This window comes from Cebidichthys violaceus, unplaced genomic scaffold (genome assembly GCF_023349555.1).
Source record: "Cebidichthys violaceus isolate CVI_PGR_0920_01 unplaced genomic scaffold, fCebVio1.0.p SCAF_19, whole genome shotgun sequence".
Classification (NCBI taxonomy): Eukaryota; Metazoa; Chordata; class Actinopteri; order Perciformes; family Stichaeidae; genus Cebidichthys; species Cebidichthys violaceus.
In genome coordinates, this window is record NW_027176361.1 from 4,227,121 (window position 1) to 4,244,833 (window position 17,713).

Sequence of the window (17,713 nt, forward strand, 5' to 3'; positions counted from 1 at the left end):
GATGTAGTTACAAAAAAAATGCAGCAGAAGATAAAGATATGGGGGGGGGGGGTAGCGTTGGTGTGAGCTTTTGCTGCGTTCATGTCATGAGGGATGATTCTGGTGTCTACAACTGGCGAGCATCAGTTGAACATGTGTATAGAGTTGTGCATGGTCAATATAACACTATATCCGTCAATGTACTTCTGTGTCATTTGAGTTTAACGTTCATAAGTACGGCTCGGGTGAAGTTGGAAACTGGAAAACACAATAAATCTGACATGAATGCAGCATTTTTCGCTAGCATTAACAATGATAACGGTACGAGCCAATCTGCTGGCCTTCCTGTCTACTGTGAGAAATATTAGCATAGCCCGTGTTAGCATTCAGCTCGTCATCAACCTGTGCTGCTCTTATTCTGTCTTTTTATCTGTCTGATAACTTTTTAACAAAGCCATACACCTAAAGTATTGAACACGCAGGATGGAAACAAACGGAACCTGTAGCAGGGGGATGTAGTAGCTTGCTAGTTAGCTTAAGCCACCTAGGTCAGATTAACGTATTAGCATCTTGCCAGGCCGTAAATTCAGCATCCTGCTGACCACAGCTCAGGTTGAGACCCCTGATACTGAGCCAAGGTATCCCATTAGTGCTATTAGCTCCAGACACTTGTGTCTCGTTTAATCCACTTCGTCTCAGGATGCTAAATAACATTAGGTACGTACAGCGGAGGATAGAGACCCTATCAATAGCCATTGCTAATGCTAGCTTTGTAGCGGTAAGCACACTGCTTTTAGCCCGGGAGAAAGGGGTCACTTCATATCTCAGTTCTGTCGGTACGAAACAACAAATGGATCTGCTAATTTGTTCTCAGCTATTTTATACATGAAGGTACCAAACTGTTTAGGATTATACGATTTTACATTTTTAAACCGGTTAAATTGAAAGTGCTTTGACCTTAAATCCTTCTTTAAGACTCTGTTTCTATCTCCCTCCCTCCTTTCTGTCTTTTGCTTAGCTCCTTCTTTAATCTCCGCTATGCATCAGCACTAAAGTGCCTGTCTGTCCCTTTTATCTGTCTGTCTCTCTGCCCCGTCTTAGCAGCAAGTACTAATAGGGCTGTCCTAGCAGAATATATCATTAAGTCTATTTTTGTGTCTATTTTTGTCTCTTTTTGGCTGTACAGTTCTCATGAAATAACTTGTTTGTTTGTTCGGTGTGACAATGATCTGTCAGACGACTTGACTGAAAGCCATGGCCCTAATCGGAGGAGATTTGGACCGTTTGTCTTTGTCGGTAATGGAGGACTTAATTGTCACAGTGCCAAAACACCACAACAACAACAAAAAGACTAAGCTCCAAAAGCACCTCAAGAAGCAACCTTCAGCTCTCAAGACTGGACGTATTGCTTTGTTTTGTTTTAGAAGTGTAACTTTTTGTGTTCCCCTGTTGTTTTTTGCAGCGTGGGGGGGGGGGGGCCATATCTGGCCGCTGCTTATGTGACACTTGTGTGCGATAAAGGTCATTATGAGGACCTGCGCACGCTTCAACCTTGAATTTGCCTCCGACTTTAACCAGAGGATGAAAAAGAAATTCAACAACAAAAAACAAAAAAAGAAAAAAAAAAAAGAAAATACATGTATACATCTATGTAGCGCCAAATTGTACCCGTGTGTTTGTCTGCCTCTCTCGGGAAGTTCGTGAACTCGCTCACTCTGGTCACGTGACTCTGGGAGGCCGAGAGCATAACGATGCAGCTTTATTATGAGCAGATTGGGATCTGTGGTTTCAATTGGCTCTAATAGCGGTTACTAATGCAGCAGCGGGGGAGGAAAAAAAAACAACAATTGGACTTCAAATCAGATTCAGCACAGATCCCAGACTTTCACGCAGACTTGCAGGCAAACACATCTTGATATATTTCTAATGTCTTTTGGAGATGTTCTCATATTGAAACTCAGCAGACTTCAGCCAAATGCTCGAGGCTTCTTGTAGTTTAGAGAGAGAGAGAGCAAAAACAGGCTTTCGGTTGGAAAACAAGTGGACATTATCATCCTGCCATTTAGAGCCCACTTTGAGCTCTGAGCATCTCATGGACTTTTGAATGAAGGTTTTTATTTTTTTATTTTTTGTCAAACTGGCTGCAGTCTGGAGATGTTTCCTTTGACTGCCAGTGGGGGAAGATGGTCACAACCACATATCATGGCCTACGAAGCTCAGACGAACAGGGTTCAATAGTTTAAGTGGCTATATGATCATAATGTTCATGAAATGTGCAGGAAAGTGCTGCTGCTGTTTTAAATTGTATTTGATCTCTGTTCCCCAGTGGGATGGTACTGAGTGGGAATATTGTGAGATTTGCCATTGATGTAGACAGTTTTACTTCTGTTGCTTTAGAAAAAAAAAAAAAAAAAGTCAAACAACAAAGGGCTTGTGGTTTCCTTTGTTTCTGTGTCTGGCTTCCTTTTGAGTGATGTAACGGGGATGACTGTTAAAAGACGGTGGCAGCTTTAAGACAGAAAAACAGCAGCGCTACTATTTTAAGCGGGAGAGGAGGGGAAGACGCTACAATTTACGGGGCTGAGGCGAGTGTGAACATCTGCATGAAAGGCCACAGACACATGCCCCTCACGCCCTCGCCGTCTTTGACTCACACACACACACACACACACACACACACACACAGATGCTTGTAGAGGCTTGCGACCGTGGTGGATGTCACACTGTGGAAAACTGATTGTTATCCGCAGAGCCTCTATTTAGCTGCATCACATTCACCACTCCCATTGATAAGATCCTTTGCACTCCAGGTTGGCGGGTTGCCAGCGGGGGTTAATCACTCGTCTTACTGGTAATTTGACCAATATGGTGTTTGCCGGGCGAGCTCCCTCTCTTGTCTTATTTGATACCGACCTCTCGCTCAGCGCTCGGTTTAATTAAATAAGCCTGTTTTTTTTGTTTTTTTTAAGGCCTGGTAAATCTTTGCTTTTCTCTTCTCGTTAACATGCATGAGGTCTTGTATCATCCTCGTCCACAGATGGCCAAGTAATTCAACCCAGACAGAGGCACCATAGGAATGAATAGAAATGAGGGAACACACACGAAACGGAGGTCAGGCCTGCACCTGCAGATCCTCTCACTTCCCTTTATTGGGAGAAAATAAGGTCAGTGTGGACAACTAAAAGCTTGGTCGCACCTGTATGAGAAAAGAAAAGGCACACACACACACACACTATCACCAGAAGGGTTACTGAAACATACACTCTTTACACACACTTACATCCTAAACACAGTGAGTCCCGGGGGACATTTCCTCTTTCCTGTAATGTACTTGCACAAGCAGTGCTCCTGATTCAGTGTCTTGACTTTTACCATCAACTTTTCCCTCATGATTCTCAAGAAAACCAAGGTTTTCTGAATGAAAGAAGTCAACTCTTTTTCCATGTGATGCAACGGAGCGGCTTTGGTCGACGTGAGAAGTCAAAACGAACTCCATTCTCATGCCCAGCGATGCAGACAAATCAGCGCTGCTCTCTGACGGGGAGAGAATGGAGGCAGCGACAACGCCCGCCTCGGCCGTGGTGGCAACATCTCCGGTCAAGACGACAGAGTGAAAGAGAGAGACAGGGAGGAGAGGAGGAGGAGGAGGAGGAGGAGGACGGGGGTGTGGATGCTGGCTGGGGGCCAAGGCGAGAGGACACCGAGTTCAGACGCAGAGAGGTGCTTCTGGATGGAGGCCAACAGGTGGGCCTGTTGTGTCTGAGCGGGCGGCTGTTTTCATCTCCTTCATAGTGAGTGTGTGACACTGTATCTTCATGCAGCCATTGGCACACAGCGGCAGAAGTGGACTCAATAACCCCCCGCTTGTTTATACACTGCGGGATGGCCACAGGGATACTTGTACAGGCTCATACACCGCTTCTCACCTCTATACATCCTACAAACGAAACAATGTGGGAAGTGAAAATCACATGTTGGCCTGCTCAGATCTCACGTCCACAATAAGGTCAGACACATTTATCCCAGGGTGTTCCTGAGCTGAAATAGTGACGGGTTTTTACTTTAATTTATTCATTTTTTTAAGAGACGGAAGGGATTGTAAGTTGTGGGTGGTGCCCAGGGTTATTAAATTATACATTTTAACCCCTTATTATTATTATTAATTTTTTTTCTTTAAACACTCCCCTTGACCTGTGACACTGTCCCCACGACGTGTCAAATAATAGCACAAGGCACAATTTGAGTAATCGTCTCCCAACACAAGAGACAAGTTAAATGAACACACACAGCGCACTGCATGCGATCTCAGATTATATCGAGTACATATAACTCTTGTGTTTGTCATCATGGTTTGTTTTATTTTAAAGGGGGATCCTTTACGTGTCTGCTGAGCCCAGTGAAAACAACTGTGAAAACATCTGGTATAAAGGGCAGATATGTATGTCTTGGCCTCTTTGATGGGGCTGAGAGTGCTTTATATTTATTACTGTGTTTACATCTTTTGTCCCCCGGCCATACGGAGCATGAACAGTCCGTACTGCTCCGTGTTGGCAACAATACAGGAAGTCTTCCTGTCTTTATGACTTCCTCCACGGCGCAGGCCACAGGAAACGCGCTGGATGTGAGACACGGAAATAGCTTTAGCTCCCATAGCAGATGTGGGAATGTTAACGCCGGCGCTATTCCATGCTCCTAAATTGCTTCCTTCCCATTATTCAAAACTTTTTTGCAAGTATGTAGCTGATGTTCGACGTGAGTGAAGATGCAGAAAGTGTTTCTACAGAATTTGAGATATGTGACGGGCCCGAATTATTAAATTTTTTTTCTACCACTTTCCCCGTCAAGTTGCCACAATAAACAACTTAAGTAATAGACTTTTAGCTTAGGTAAACCTACTGTATGTTGACTGAGCCCTGGATTATAGTCGGTATGCTGCAGACTGCCTCTGCTAATCCTCCCAAACTTTCCCTCTTCTTTCCCCCTCTGCAGTCCGTCCATATGGGTTTTAGGGTAAAGTTAAACTCAATAAAGTTAGTTTACACACACACACACACACACACACACACACACACATACACAGGCATGGTCAAACCAAGTGGATCCAATGGTTGGGTCCATCCGCTGCATGGCATGTGAGGTAATTCGAGCAACAAATACTAAAGCCGATGCAACCCTTTCTCTACTGTATTTCCAGCTCTCTTTCCTCTCCGCCCCCTCTTTCACATAGTGTACTTAGCCAAACAAAAAGCCTTTCTCTGTCTCCCCCCCCCCCAGCAACCAACGCTCACCCCCCCTCTCTCTCCCTCGCCTCATAGGAGAATGTTTGCTGTGATTATGGATTTGTCTCTATTACAGGCTGCATGCAAAATTAGCTCTGTCACTCCGTAGCTGCTGGCCTGCCTGAGAAAAAAAGGGAGGTTTAAACTGTAAAAAAAAAAAATGCCACATGGAGTGAGGGAAAATGAGAAAGGGAGGAGGAGGTGAGGAGGGTGTTTTGGGGGAGTGACGGTGGGGGGGGGGGGGGACTGTGAGGCCTCTGTGCTTTTTTTTTTTTTTTCCTTTTCCTTGAAAGCTCCCTGAAAACCGCAGACACATGGTACAGAATTCCCCTCACAGTAGGAGAAGGGGGGGGGGGGGGGCACACACTGTCTGTGATAAACACACACACACACAGGGGGAATATTATAGGCCAGCACACACACTCTGAAAGGTAGGGAGTGTGTGAACCAGGAACACTCGGCTATACCCAAAAGGCAGCGCAGAGAGAGGGGAACTTTGGAGGAGCCGGCAGGCCAACGCCTTGACAACATAACATCATAGCACCTTAATACTTAATACCTCTCAGCCCTATGGGAAAGTGGATGGTCCCACTTTCCACGGGTATTGGTATGGTGGTAGGAGGGGTGGCGTTAATCCAATGTACAATGTGTTTAACTTTGACTGACGGATCCCTCAAACCCTCCCGCCCTCTCTTTGGGGCCCCTTTGAGCTCGTAGATCGAGGACAAGCGTAGAACCGGTGTTTAGGTGGCGCTGGCTCACTGGGAAAAAAGGTGAAGGGTCAGGTGTTGTGAATGGACATGTTGGGATCTGAGATGTGAGCATAGTGTGGACCCAATGCCCTCGAAAAACTGAACGCCTGGTTGGCTGATTGATAACAGTGGGAGCAAAAACATCAATTTTGCTCTTAATTGGAAGCTCTTTTTAAGCTTAAATCCATAACAGTAATTCTGCAATTTATCTGATCCTCTTTAAATTCCTTTTGCTTCAAAGTACAGCCCAAAAGGACACCACAGCATGAGAACTACCAACACGCAGTACTTGATGTCACGTGTGGCGAAGGAAAATGGACGACTATCGCCATCTAGTGGCACTTCTTCCCTCTGCTCGTGCTGTATATGTAGATAAACTCACTAGAGGTATAATGCATAGTACAGTTCAGTTTCTATTAACATAAATAAGAGTGTAGCAACATAATGACGAGCACATTCTTGTGATTGAAACTAGCGAACACATTCCGTGACAGTCTGTATTTCCTTTATGGCTTAAATCAGGAGGAACAAATCACTCAATTGCTTGTTTTCTTCAACAACTCTTTATTAATGGTTTGGCAAAGTCACTAAAAAGACCTTCAAACAAAAGGGGAAGGACCAGGTTTTTCCACCTCATAGCGTGTTAACCCAGAGACCAGCATGCTGAAACACTCCTTGTAAGCTCGAAAGAAGGAGGTGGAAAATCTGTGTCAGCACGCTGAATAGCCACGGTCTGCCTGGGAATGAGGACACAAAGGAATGGGAATACAATCAATTTATAAAAAGCCTCAAGTATGACCTTCTTCTGCTTCCTCTCCTCGTACTCGACATTACTTTATGCAAATCGTTTGCTAAAATTAAGCAAAAGTTATGCTCAGGAAACCACGTTTTGAACCAAGCTTTCTTCCAGAGAGGAGGATTTTTTTTTTTAGCCCGGAGAATGTTTTACTAATAATGCTGTGTTAGCGTTTATAGAACATAATATTTTTTACATAATTCCCAGTATCTGCTTGTCATGCCAGAAGAGTGTTTTTTACTTTAGTGAATGAAACCAATCTGAGGAAACTATTTGAAAGGCCTTTTGTTTCCTAGAGTTTAATATCATATAAGATCAACTAAAGCAGGACCAAGGCTAACAATTATTTAACATGTTTTCACATTGATAATTATTATCATTAGAATTATTTCTTACCAAACACTAAGATTTTTTTTCTGGGTGAGATTTATTATAAAAAAACAAAAAACAAACATCCATTAATTCAGTAATTTTACGAACAGAATCTCAAATACTTTTCCATCTTTTATTGGGATTGTTACGACCACATGACAATGTCGACACGTTTCTCTCACGGCTCTGTGTGGGCCAGTGTCATCGACTTGAAGGAGATGTTCCCGGTTGATATCCGTAGATACTCCAGCTCTGACAAGTCCTCGCTCAGGCCCTGACTCTTTGTGGCGGCGGTTGACAAAACATCAGACACATTAAAACCCCCGCTTCCACTTCCTTCATTATCCAGGAAGAAATCGGATGTTTTCTTGTCATCGTCGACGTCCTCACTTCCGACGGCCATCTTGTTTTCCTCAATGTCTTCAGGACCTTTGCTCGTGTTGTCTCCACTACGCACAGCTTCCTGAGAGTTTAAGGTCAAATTACCCGCTCCTTCTTTTTGCTCGGCGGCAGCAGCAGCAGCAGTGGTGGTGTTTGGAAAGTCGTCCTTATCAGCCGGTGCGGTTGGCGTCTGGGTTGTAGCTGTGACACTGCTGAATAAGGCTCTTCTGAGAATGTCGGCGCAGGTGATAGCTACCCTGACCGTGGCTTCCTTTGCCGTGTCATTGATGGGAGCGGATTCATTGAGAGTCTTTGCTTGGCCTTTCACGGTGCTGTTGAGCAGGCTCGCCATCTTTGCGAAAAGTTCGGTTTTGTCTGGTGTTCCCGGCTCAGATTTGGGTCTGGATTCAGTGTCCGGTTCCCCCGCTGACCTGAAATAAGCTAAGGAGATTCTGTGACTTTCTGGATTTTGTTTGTGCGCTTCGTCATCAGCGTTTTCAATTCTGTTTTGAATAGGCGGAAACACCAGGAGCGAATCGATCTTGTGTTTCTTTGTGGATTCGTCAGGTGTAACACTGGAGACAGAATCAGCGCTTTCTGCCGTCTTTAAAAGTGGTTTATGGTCTTCACTGCCTGGCTCAGTGCGGCTCATTGTGTTTATACGGCTGCTCTTTGGTTGCCAGAACTGTGGGCTTCTGAGTTTAAAACCTTCAAAAGCTTGCTGGACTCTGGCAGAGTCGTTTGGCTCACTGACTGAAGTTCTGGCTCCCTCGAGTGATCCAGGGCCAAATGCTTTGAAGCCATATATTCTTTTGTGGATTCTGAACCGTCTGTGATCTGGGTTGCTGTCCACACCGGCGTCACTATCAGGTAGCCGAGGCCGGGCTTCCTTAAATCTTGATGCGAGATCCTGATGTGCGCGAGGAGAAGGTGCAGAGTACTCTGTAGGTGTCCTCTCTGATTTTGCCCGTGTAGCAGATGCTTCTCTCTGACCAAAGCTGTACTTTGGAGACAAAGGACGGTTTGTATTTGTGATTTTAGAGCCCTTTCCTTTGTCGAAGCTGGATCGTCCAGAGTTGATCCTTTCATTGGAGCCACTGAAGGAGGGAATGGGCGGCTCCTTTGCAGCTCTCCATTTAGAATTTTCCAATCTTTTGAAGCCATAGATGTTTTTGATAGCTTGTCCAGATGTGGACGCGTGCGTTGATCCTCTTGTGGTTGCATCACTGATGCTACTTACTACAGATTTACTGCTGCCAGCCGCGTAGTTACTTCCCATGATGCCGTCTTTCCCCGGAGCAGAGACTCGAGCTGTGCGCTGATATTTGGCGAAACCATCTGTCTGAGTACCATAATGGGCCCCCTTATTATTATGATGGAGTGGATTAGCATTATCAGAGAGATGTCGTACGTTCGGGGTGGGGTCTTTTCTTCGTGATTGTTGTAATCGTTTGGCATTTGAAGCAAACCTGCTCGTGACTTTAGAGGCCCTTTGCTTATGCGGTCCCTCGTCTGGGACCGTTTGAACTGTCCCATGTCCACCAAAAGCAGTTTGGGAGTCCTTGAACAGATACGACTGCATCTTTTTGCGTCTCGGTGTCACGCTGCCGGACGCAGAGTACAACCCCTGGGAGAAACCCGTGATGGATGGTGTCAGCTTTTCTGGGCTGGGGATGCTTTTAATTACAGAGGCGTCTGAGCTGCTGCTGACTGATGGTGCACGAGGGGCAGTTTGACTCGCGAGGCCGAAAAATTTGCTTGATAGAATCCCACTAGATGTTCTCCGCGCCCCGGCCGAAGAGCGCTCATTTGTCTCTTTATAGCCACTGTAAAGCCCTCTTGAAGTTGGCCGCAACGTACTCCGATATCTACCAGTCTGAGAGGAAAAAAAAGAGGGAGAGCCATTTTTGGGAACTTTTTCTTTGAGCTTCTTGGATCTGTGAGCTTCTTTGGCGTCCCACACTTCTGGAGGACTGGAGCGCTGATGAAAGGGACTGGCAGCCTGTTTGTAAGATGTTTTTTTAATGAAAACTGGGTATGAATTATAAGAGAGAGGGCGGTAGCTGGTTGCCGAGCTCATTCCACTTGGCACACTAGTTGTTACCGCTCGGGACTGTCTGCTATCTGGACTGTTGTTTTTGTAACCGAAGCTACTTTCTGTGACCCGTGACGGATTCGATTGATGGTAAATGATTGACGAGGCTCCTCCGTAATTCCCACTCTTCTCAGTTTCGCTGTTAGCTCCAGTGTGGAGTGATGGCAGACCAGAAAAGAGGGGATGGTGTTGACTGTGTGGAGTATGCGTTCGTCTCAGGACGATGTGCCTCCCTCCAGTGTCCACTTGGTTTTTTTTGGGACTGGCTGAAAGGAGGACAATGAAATAACGAGTTATTCTTTGATAATTTGTCCAACACATCATCATGTCTCAATATCAAATACACTTCCAAATGTGTTTATAGAAGTTGCTATAAATCTCTACAGAGAAATAACAACCTTATCTCTCTACATTGTTGTGAAATTGCAAAGAGAAGCTTCCCGGTTCCACCTAACCAAATCATCCTTGTGACATTTTTATAACTTCTCATAAAAGATGAGCATTAGCTCACTACAGTTACTGGCCTGCTTGTGTTGCTCACCTCCTGCAGCATCTGAACACATGATGAATGGCATGACAGCTGCACAAGCCAGCGCACAAACGAACAAGAGTCTGCAGGAGAAAAAAGAAGACACACACACACACACACACACACACACACACACACACACACACACACACAGACACACACACACACACACACACACAGGAATATTGTTGTAATTTAATGGGAATCATAATGCTGTCACTCAAAAATAATCACCAACCCCTTTCAAATGTTCTGATTACATTTGGGGAAACATTGTTAAATTGATATTTACCTTGAGTGGAGAGGAGAGGTTTCTAACATGATGGACAGCTTCTTTCTGCCAGGGTTTCTAAGACCTTAAAATAAGCTGCAGTGGTGTGGTCAATCCATGCGTTTTACTTGTCAAAAACAAGTGATTCACATTGAGCCTTGACACACTGCTGCTGGTCGTGAGTCTAATTGGATGCAATGCTGTTCACCTGGTGTCGGATGGCTTCCCATTTTTGGCTCATTTCATGTAAAATACTTTTCTGTCTTTTCTTTTACCCTGCTGTGTGTATTTATCTTTTACTTTCTTTAAACAAAAGAATACTCTTCCCTCCTCCTAGATTTGTTTACTTTGTAAAGTCAGCTTTCATTTTATCTGCATTTTTGGACGCACGCACGCACGCACGCACGCACGCACGCACGCACGCACGCACGCACGCACGCACGCACGCACGCACGCACGCACACACACACACACACACACACACACACACACACACACACACACACACACACACACACACACACACACACACACACACACACACACACACACACACACACACACACACACACACACACACACACACACACCATTGTTTCGATTCTTTATAACCCACACACTGACTCACCCAAATTCCCATAAAAAAGAAGCCACAAATTGAGTTGAAACCAGGACTCTTTATTTGTCCTTAAATATGTAACAATATTTCCAAATTAAATACATTAATGAAAAAAATAAATATATACATTATCATATACATTAGTGTGATTCACAAGTTTTCCATTTTTTTCCTCATTTCACTGCAACAGCGACATAGTGGTCATCATTTAAACATGCATTCAGAAAGCAGAAAAGTTGAATTAAATCACTGCTGAATGTGTCTTGCCAGCATAGTTTCATTGCCATCATAATAATCATAATCATCATGAGTCCATGTTGCAAAGGAGGACCATTAAAAATAGATATCGTATCACATTAGCCCAGGTATCTGAAGTTGTGGAATCTTTAAAACATGTAGGAGGCCATCATGGCGAAGCTCCTGAAGTCATCATTGGTCATACAGTCTGTTAAAAGAAAGACAGGACACATTAGAAAAAGATCAATATTCATCCACTATTTATTTTTCAAATATAACTTTTTTCTTCTGGTGTCAGGTTTATTTTTAATACTAAACAACTCAAATTCATGTTGGCTAGTTGTACTTCCACAAGAGATATCAGCGGTGTGGTTCTTTGTATTTATTTAACTACTAGTTACATATGATCAATTGATGACATATGCGCCATCGTTATGACCTGGATTAAAGGCCTCATAACCTCACAGGTGTTCTCAGTTATGCTGCTGATTAGACCGGCTGGGATTTTAATGAGGTCACCGTGTTCTAAAAAGGAATGATACAATTTTATAACAGGAGAGCACATGAAGTCCTGGAAGAACACTTTATCTGAATACTACTTTGTGTGTACAAACTATTACATAGTGTAACATAAAAAACTGAAGGCTATCATCTGTCAGGACCTTGAAGAGTTCATAATTTAAAACTCTGAAAGAATCCATTTTGCATAGAGTACTTGTAGTCTACTTTTACTTTTGATACTTTAAGTAGCTTATGTTACCACCAAACCCTATTCACAAACTGTTCATTTTAAGAACTCCCAAATGTTCTGTCACATTAACTTATCGTGAACCACAATGAGCGCCTGACTTACTTCCTCCGCCCCTCTGCCGTGAGTCCTTCCCACTAACCAGCCGCCAAACTTTCCGACAAGACCGCCGGAGCCTCCCGCCTCTGGAGCCCGTGGAGGAGTCGCTCTCCTCGGCTGGAGTCTCGGGAAGCGTCGGCTCCTCGGTGTCGTCACAGCCGTCTTGAACGTGACCGACCGGGTCTTCCTCCTCCTTCTCCTCCTCCTCCTCCTCCTTGTCGAGGACTCCCGAGACTAGAAGCCGCTCCAGGACGCGCTCGTCCACCCTCAGCTCGGCTCTCACCCTCCCCTCCCCGGAGATGGATGTGGTGTGTCGGCACAGCGGGCAGACGATGAGTCTGTCGGCTCCATCGGGTCCCAGGGGTCGTGAAAGGGCCAGCAGGAGCAGGCAGCTCTCACAGAAGCTGTGTTTGCAGTGGAGTTCCCGGGGACACCGACGCCCTGCGTTGTAGGTCTGGTAACAAATCCCGCACTCGTGCTCTGAGAACATCCTGCTTTCTGGACCCGGGCTGTGTCTCAGTGAAGTTACCTCAAAGTCTCAATGAATCAAGAGGTGAGCTCTCCAGGGTTTATAACTCAGGGTGTGACGACGTGAGTGTGGGAGGATGACGAGAGAAACTGTAGTGGACTTGAGCCAAATAAACATGAGTCATCAAGCTCCAAATAAGCTACTACAGATGCAATGAAACTACCTAAAGTACCAACACGAATCAACACACACACACACACACACACACACTCCTACCTCCTCCTGTGTGTCTTGTGGGTCAATGTATATGGACTCTATAGTGTCAGGACACATTCACAGCCAGGGTCAAGCTGACCACATATGTTACTGATTACATTCACAACATATCGGGAAAATTAGTGTTTTCTTTGAGAGGCATGTCCGCTCAAAAAGCTTTATCTGAAGTTAAGCAACAATGTGCTTTTTAAAATTCCCCCCACTTAATGTAATTGTTTTTTTCTGTTAGAGCTCTCTCTCTCTGTCTGTCTGTCTGTCTGTCTGTCTGTCTGTCTGTGTGTGTGTGTGTGTGTGTGTGTGTGTGTGTGTGTGTGTGTGTGTGTGTGTGTGTGTGTGTGTGTGTGTGTGTGTGTGTGTGTGTGTGTGTGTGTGTGTGTGTGTGTGTGTGTGTGTGTGACAAAAGTGACGTCACCTTTTCCTCGCCATGGTAATCCCCAAACAAGTCTCCTCATATCAGTTGTTCCGGCATGAACTCCTTTCATGGTGATATCCGCTGAAACCCTGGCCAATAATCACAAGCTTTGTGTGTGTGTGTGTGTGTGTGTGTGTGTGTGTGTGTGTGTGTGTGTTTGTGTGTTTTGTTATTTTTTTGTAGCCATTCCCGCTTTTTGCCTCCCGCTTTGAATTTACTGTAAAGGTGATTTGTTTTGACCTGATGACAAAAGAGAACTTTTCCCGAAAACTGTGGCTGCTCAAAGGGAAATGTCTCTAGTTAAAGGAAAAAAACTAAAAAAAGTTATACTTCTCTTTAACATGATTGATTGTGAACTTTTCACAGTAAAAGGCTGTTTTGGCTCTGAGCTAGAGTTCATTTATGTTGTGCTACTACATTGAATGCATAGGTGATCTACTGTACTGTTGTACTCATCCCGAAGCAACAACGTCGACATGTCACTTTCAGAGTCGGCCTACCAAGGCTGGCTTAAATTGAAATCTAGACTTCGATGTGGATCGTCACCTTTAACCGCTTTAATGACCTGATGGTAGTTCTTGTAATTGTTCCTGGTGCTGTAAAAAAAAAAAATCCCTTTTTAAAGTGATTCCAGTGTAAGTGAGTGATGGGGAACGACGTTACCAGTCACTGATCAAAGCTGTACTTTAGACTTAATGTGAAGCTAACAGTATATTCAACAGCCTGAGTTACAAATCAAGTAAAATGGATTCTTTGTGCGTTCACAGGCGGTGTTTCTTTACTGAGACACAGCACAGAGACGGTAACACAAAGTGGGAATGTGGTACTAATAAGAATGTAACTGTCATTTTAGCTTCTGCTGAACTTCAGAGTTTACAGAACAAAGACTCTGGATTTTGTCGACCATCATTTACCGTCAAATGTTTAAAGGAGGGATTTCTTTATAAACAGGATGAAGAATATTCCTGCTTTCAGTTTGGCCCGATGGTTGCAAAACTGTCCTAACCCCACGAATAGGAACATTCATTTCTCATTACACCGAGTGTCTGGTCTGTTCTTTTTAGTAACTTCTGGCTGAAAGTTTAAAGATCATGTCACAGAGTCTTCACCTCGCCAGCTGAGTAGGCATCTGTACAGGACATGCTGTCAACAAGGAAATCATTCAATCGGGTGCAACAGTTACCGTGCTGCAGGTTATCATGTGTATCTGTCAATAATTCACTCACCACGCTCTGAACATACACACATTTATGTGCTTGCAATTTATTTACACTTGTCTTTAGTCATTGACTCCCACTAGACTGTGCGATGGTTTTTAAATATGAAAAAGAACATGTAGAAACATGCAAGGCTGTTAATAACTGCACCCTAATTCACAAGGCTATTTTTAACACATCCGACATGCTGACTGTGTGGAAGCACGATAACATTACGCAAGTTAGAGTCGAGTAAGTCGACTCCGAATCTGTCATTTTCTGCCTTGTGTGTCCTGGTTACCTTCACATCACCGAGGGTTTAATTACTGCCGAGCAAACCACAGAGATGCCCCACGGGGGGGGGGGGGGGGGGGGGGGGGACTCCACGGATAGAGAGGAGGACGAGCAACATCAAGTTAAGACGGAGCGAAAAGAAACGGGAGGGTTGCCAGCAAGCCGAGCCTAAGCCTCGTGCAGCTGTACGGGATAATTAAGGTAGAAATCTGAGTGGTTTAATGTGCTCGCAGAAGAGGGAGGAAGCCACCCCGCCAGGATGAGATCTGTACCAACATGAGGAGCAGGGAGAACACTGAGCGGGGTCGGAGGCGAGCACCAAAGTGTGCGCTGATCAAAGGGGTGTGTGCGGTAAGTGGCTCTCTTATCTGCTTCCTTGGTGTAGAGATAGATCGCTGCCAGTTTCTCTCAATATAATCTCACTGAACCTGATGATACAAGAGGGCTCGTTTGTTTATACAGAGCAGCTGTTCAGGGCCGGTTTCAACATTACCCTTTTACAACAGGTTGTCATTACATATATTGTGATTTTTGGAGTAAAGCACACATGCTTATTGTGGGTGTAAATGATATTTGAACTCCTGTTTTTGCTCTGATTCTAGAGTAGACTTATGAAAGAAAAAGGTTTCAGGCGATGTGCTGCCATGGACCAATTCAAAGGAGACTCCATCTGCTTAGCAACAATCCCCCCCATGAGTGATCTTGGGTAGTTGTCCCATGTGAGCAACAACAACAACAACAAAAGTGTCAGTAAAGTAAAGCAAATCTAATGCTAGCCGCAAGTTAGCTTAGCATAAAACTAGGGGAAGCAGGTAGCCTAATTATGTACAAAAACTGAAGATTAAAAAACAGTTGTGAAGTTAGATGGATCTTTTTTTTTAACCAGGCTAGCTTTTCCCCCCCCGTTTCCAGTCTTTATGCTAAGCTAATGCTGGCTGCAGCCCTCTATTGAATGAAGCAGCATCAATCCTCTTTAGCTCTTGGTGGCAAACTCTTTGTCTACCAGGCTCAGCAGATTACAATCATTCACATGTTCCTCCGTGTTAAAGGGCCACTCCAACAACTTTTATTTTGAGTATTGCACTTCTATGAAGTTGGCAGAAAAGAAACTAATTTACAAATGAATAGTCAAAATTGACTCACCGTGAAGCAGAGATTCTCACTTTTAGTCTCAGGTAAAGGTCAAGCTATACCAAAACTTTGGGGTCATACATTCTCAGGTAAAGGTCAAGCTATACCAAAACTTTGGGGTCATACATTTAACGTGATGCAACTCAAACGTGTGTTTAGTTAGTAAACACACATCTTTCAAACACCATGCTTTCAGTTTGTCGACTTCGTCCAAAGTCCAAGCCGAGATAAATGACATCGTCTGGGTTATTTTCTCGAAGATACAACTGAATAACACTCACTAAAATCAATGGAGTGGCCCTTTTTTAAAATAACTGAGTGGAGAGAAGTGGACGTGCACACATGCAGACAGCATTACAGTGACTCAGGACTTCCTTTTACAGCTTTTCTTGATATTTTGTATTCCCGTTCTCCCTGGACATGATCTGAGTGAGCATAGGCCAGCACACACTGCATGGATTCAGAGTGATTGTGAAGAGGGAATGTTTCGACGGCGGATGGCTGTGTGGTTAAATGGATGAACGCCATGACTCATGGGCTGTGGAATCTGTCCATAAAACTTCAACGGCATCCCAGGGAGAGCAGATCCTGCCATTTAAAAATGTAAAAAGCCACATAAGCCTCTGGGGTTCTATTAGTTTCAGTAAAGGTTATTTTGTCTTTACAGATTTTTACCGTCTTCTGTTAAAGATCCCTCCACAAGTTGCATCTTGCCATCACTGAGCACCCAACTCCATCCCTCCCTCCCCACCATGACGGGGGGTGTTGTCCCAGCTCCCCAGCAGGGGGACCCAGCTGCTGCAGCGCTCAGCCTCAGCACCACCCCCGGGGAGCCCATGGATGTGGAGTGTCCCATCTGCTACCAGGAGTACAACCAGTACAACAAATGCCCCCGGATGCTGGAGTGTCTCCATGTTTTCTGCACCGAGTGCCTGAAAAGGATCCAGCTGTGTCCCCTCGAGCCCCTCGACGCCGCCGGCATCACGCCAGCCCTCCCCTGCCCCCTCTGCCGCCACCTCACCCCTCTGGAGACCGGAGACGTCCTCTCCCTGCCCTGCAACTCCCGCATCCTGGCCGGGCTGCCCCCCGTGGCCTTCCGGCTGCCCGTGGCCGTGGCGACGCGCCTGGCCACCGTCACCCAGAGGGTGGTGCTCTCTCTGGAGGGCGACAGCAGAGACGCCCGCTTCATCATCCTGCCCACCGTCAGCCTGCGGGTGCAGCAGATGCACCCGGAGAGGCCGTACGGCGCGGCGCCGGGCCTGGCGGGCGAAGACGAGGTCATACAGCAGAGCAAGAAGACGCTGTTCCGGGTGCAGGTGCTGGCCGTCACCTTCTGGGTGCTGTTCGTGATCACCTGCGTGGTCGTGGTGGTGTTCGGGCCGCAGTTTTTTAACAGGAAACTTTAAAAGGAAACAGGGTTTATATCCTTTTTTTTATAGCAGATATAGTTGTTGACATAGATAGTCACACTGTAAAAGTAAAGTGTATGGGACCAACTCAAATTATACTTTAATTTAATTTATATAATACTACCACTTACTCCAATCCTTACTCACTGTACTGCATATGTTGCTCTTTCATTAATGGTGGATTGATGAAGAGTTCCCTCTGGTGGTTTACTTGGTGACTGTAAATAAACGATTAAACACTAAATATGCCTTCTCCAATGTTTCATAAAGTTTCACTCTCTGTGCTTGTTATTATGCAGCTGAAGACTGTCCTGCCAATGCACACGTGAATAAAGCTACCTTATACGTCACACATTTACGCTGCGTCGG

At 45.1% G+C, this 17,713-nt stretch overlaps 3 protein-coding genes across 4 annotated transcripts; 1 reads left to right on the top strand and 2 right to left on the bottom strand.

Annotated features, from left to right (window-relative positions):
* Window positions 1-7,104: 7,104 nt before the first annotated feature.
* Window positions 7,105-10,561, bottom strand: LOC137874896 (serine-rich adhesin for platelets-like). Its single transcript, XM_068713869.1, has 3 exons — window positions 10,476-10,561; window positions 10,196-10,266; window positions 7,105-9,920 (listed from the first exon to the last, which is right to left on the bottom strand). The coding sequence occupies exons 1-3, from the start codon at window positions 10,502-10,504 to the stop codon at window positions 7,357-7,359; spliced, it is 2,664 nt and encodes an 887-aa protein (XP_068569970.1). The 5' UTR covers window positions 10,505-10,561; the 3' UTR covers window positions 7,105-7,356.
* Window positions 10,562-11,111: 550 nt separating this feature from the next.
* On the bottom strand, window positions 11,112-12,707 carry si:ch73-335l21.4 (E3 ubiquitin-protein ligase-like). The gene is made up of 2 exons (XM_068713327.1): window positions 12,164-12,707; window positions 11,112-11,518 (listed from the first exon to the last, which is right to left on the bottom strand). Exons 1-2 carry the CDS (start codon window positions 12,645-12,647, stop codon window positions 11,460-11,462), a joined length of 543 nt encoding a protein of 180 aa, XP_068569428.1. The 5' UTR covers window positions 12,648-12,707; the 3' UTR covers window positions 11,112-11,459.
* Window positions 12,567-17,573, top strand: si:ch73-335l21.2 (RING finger domain-containing protein). 2 transcript variants are annotated; one of them, XM_068713325.1, is made up of 3 exons: window positions 12,567-12,710; window positions 15,038-15,155; window positions 16,603-17,573. In XM_068713325.1, the coding sequence occupies exon 3, from the start codon at window positions 16,688-16,690 to the stop codon at window positions 17,339-17,341; it is 654 nt and encodes a 217-aa protein (XP_068569426.1). In that variant the 5' UTR covers window positions 12,567-12,710; window positions 15,038-15,155; window positions 16,603-16,687; the 3' UTR covers window positions 17,342-17,573. The 2 variants fall into 2 exon arrangements, with proteins under 2 accessions (XP_068569426.1, XP_068569427.1); XM_068713326.1 differs by lacking the exon at window positions 12,567-12,710 and having other exon boundaries at window positions 14,954-15,155; window positions 16,626-17,573.
* Window positions 17,574-17,713: the final 140 nt, after the last annotated feature.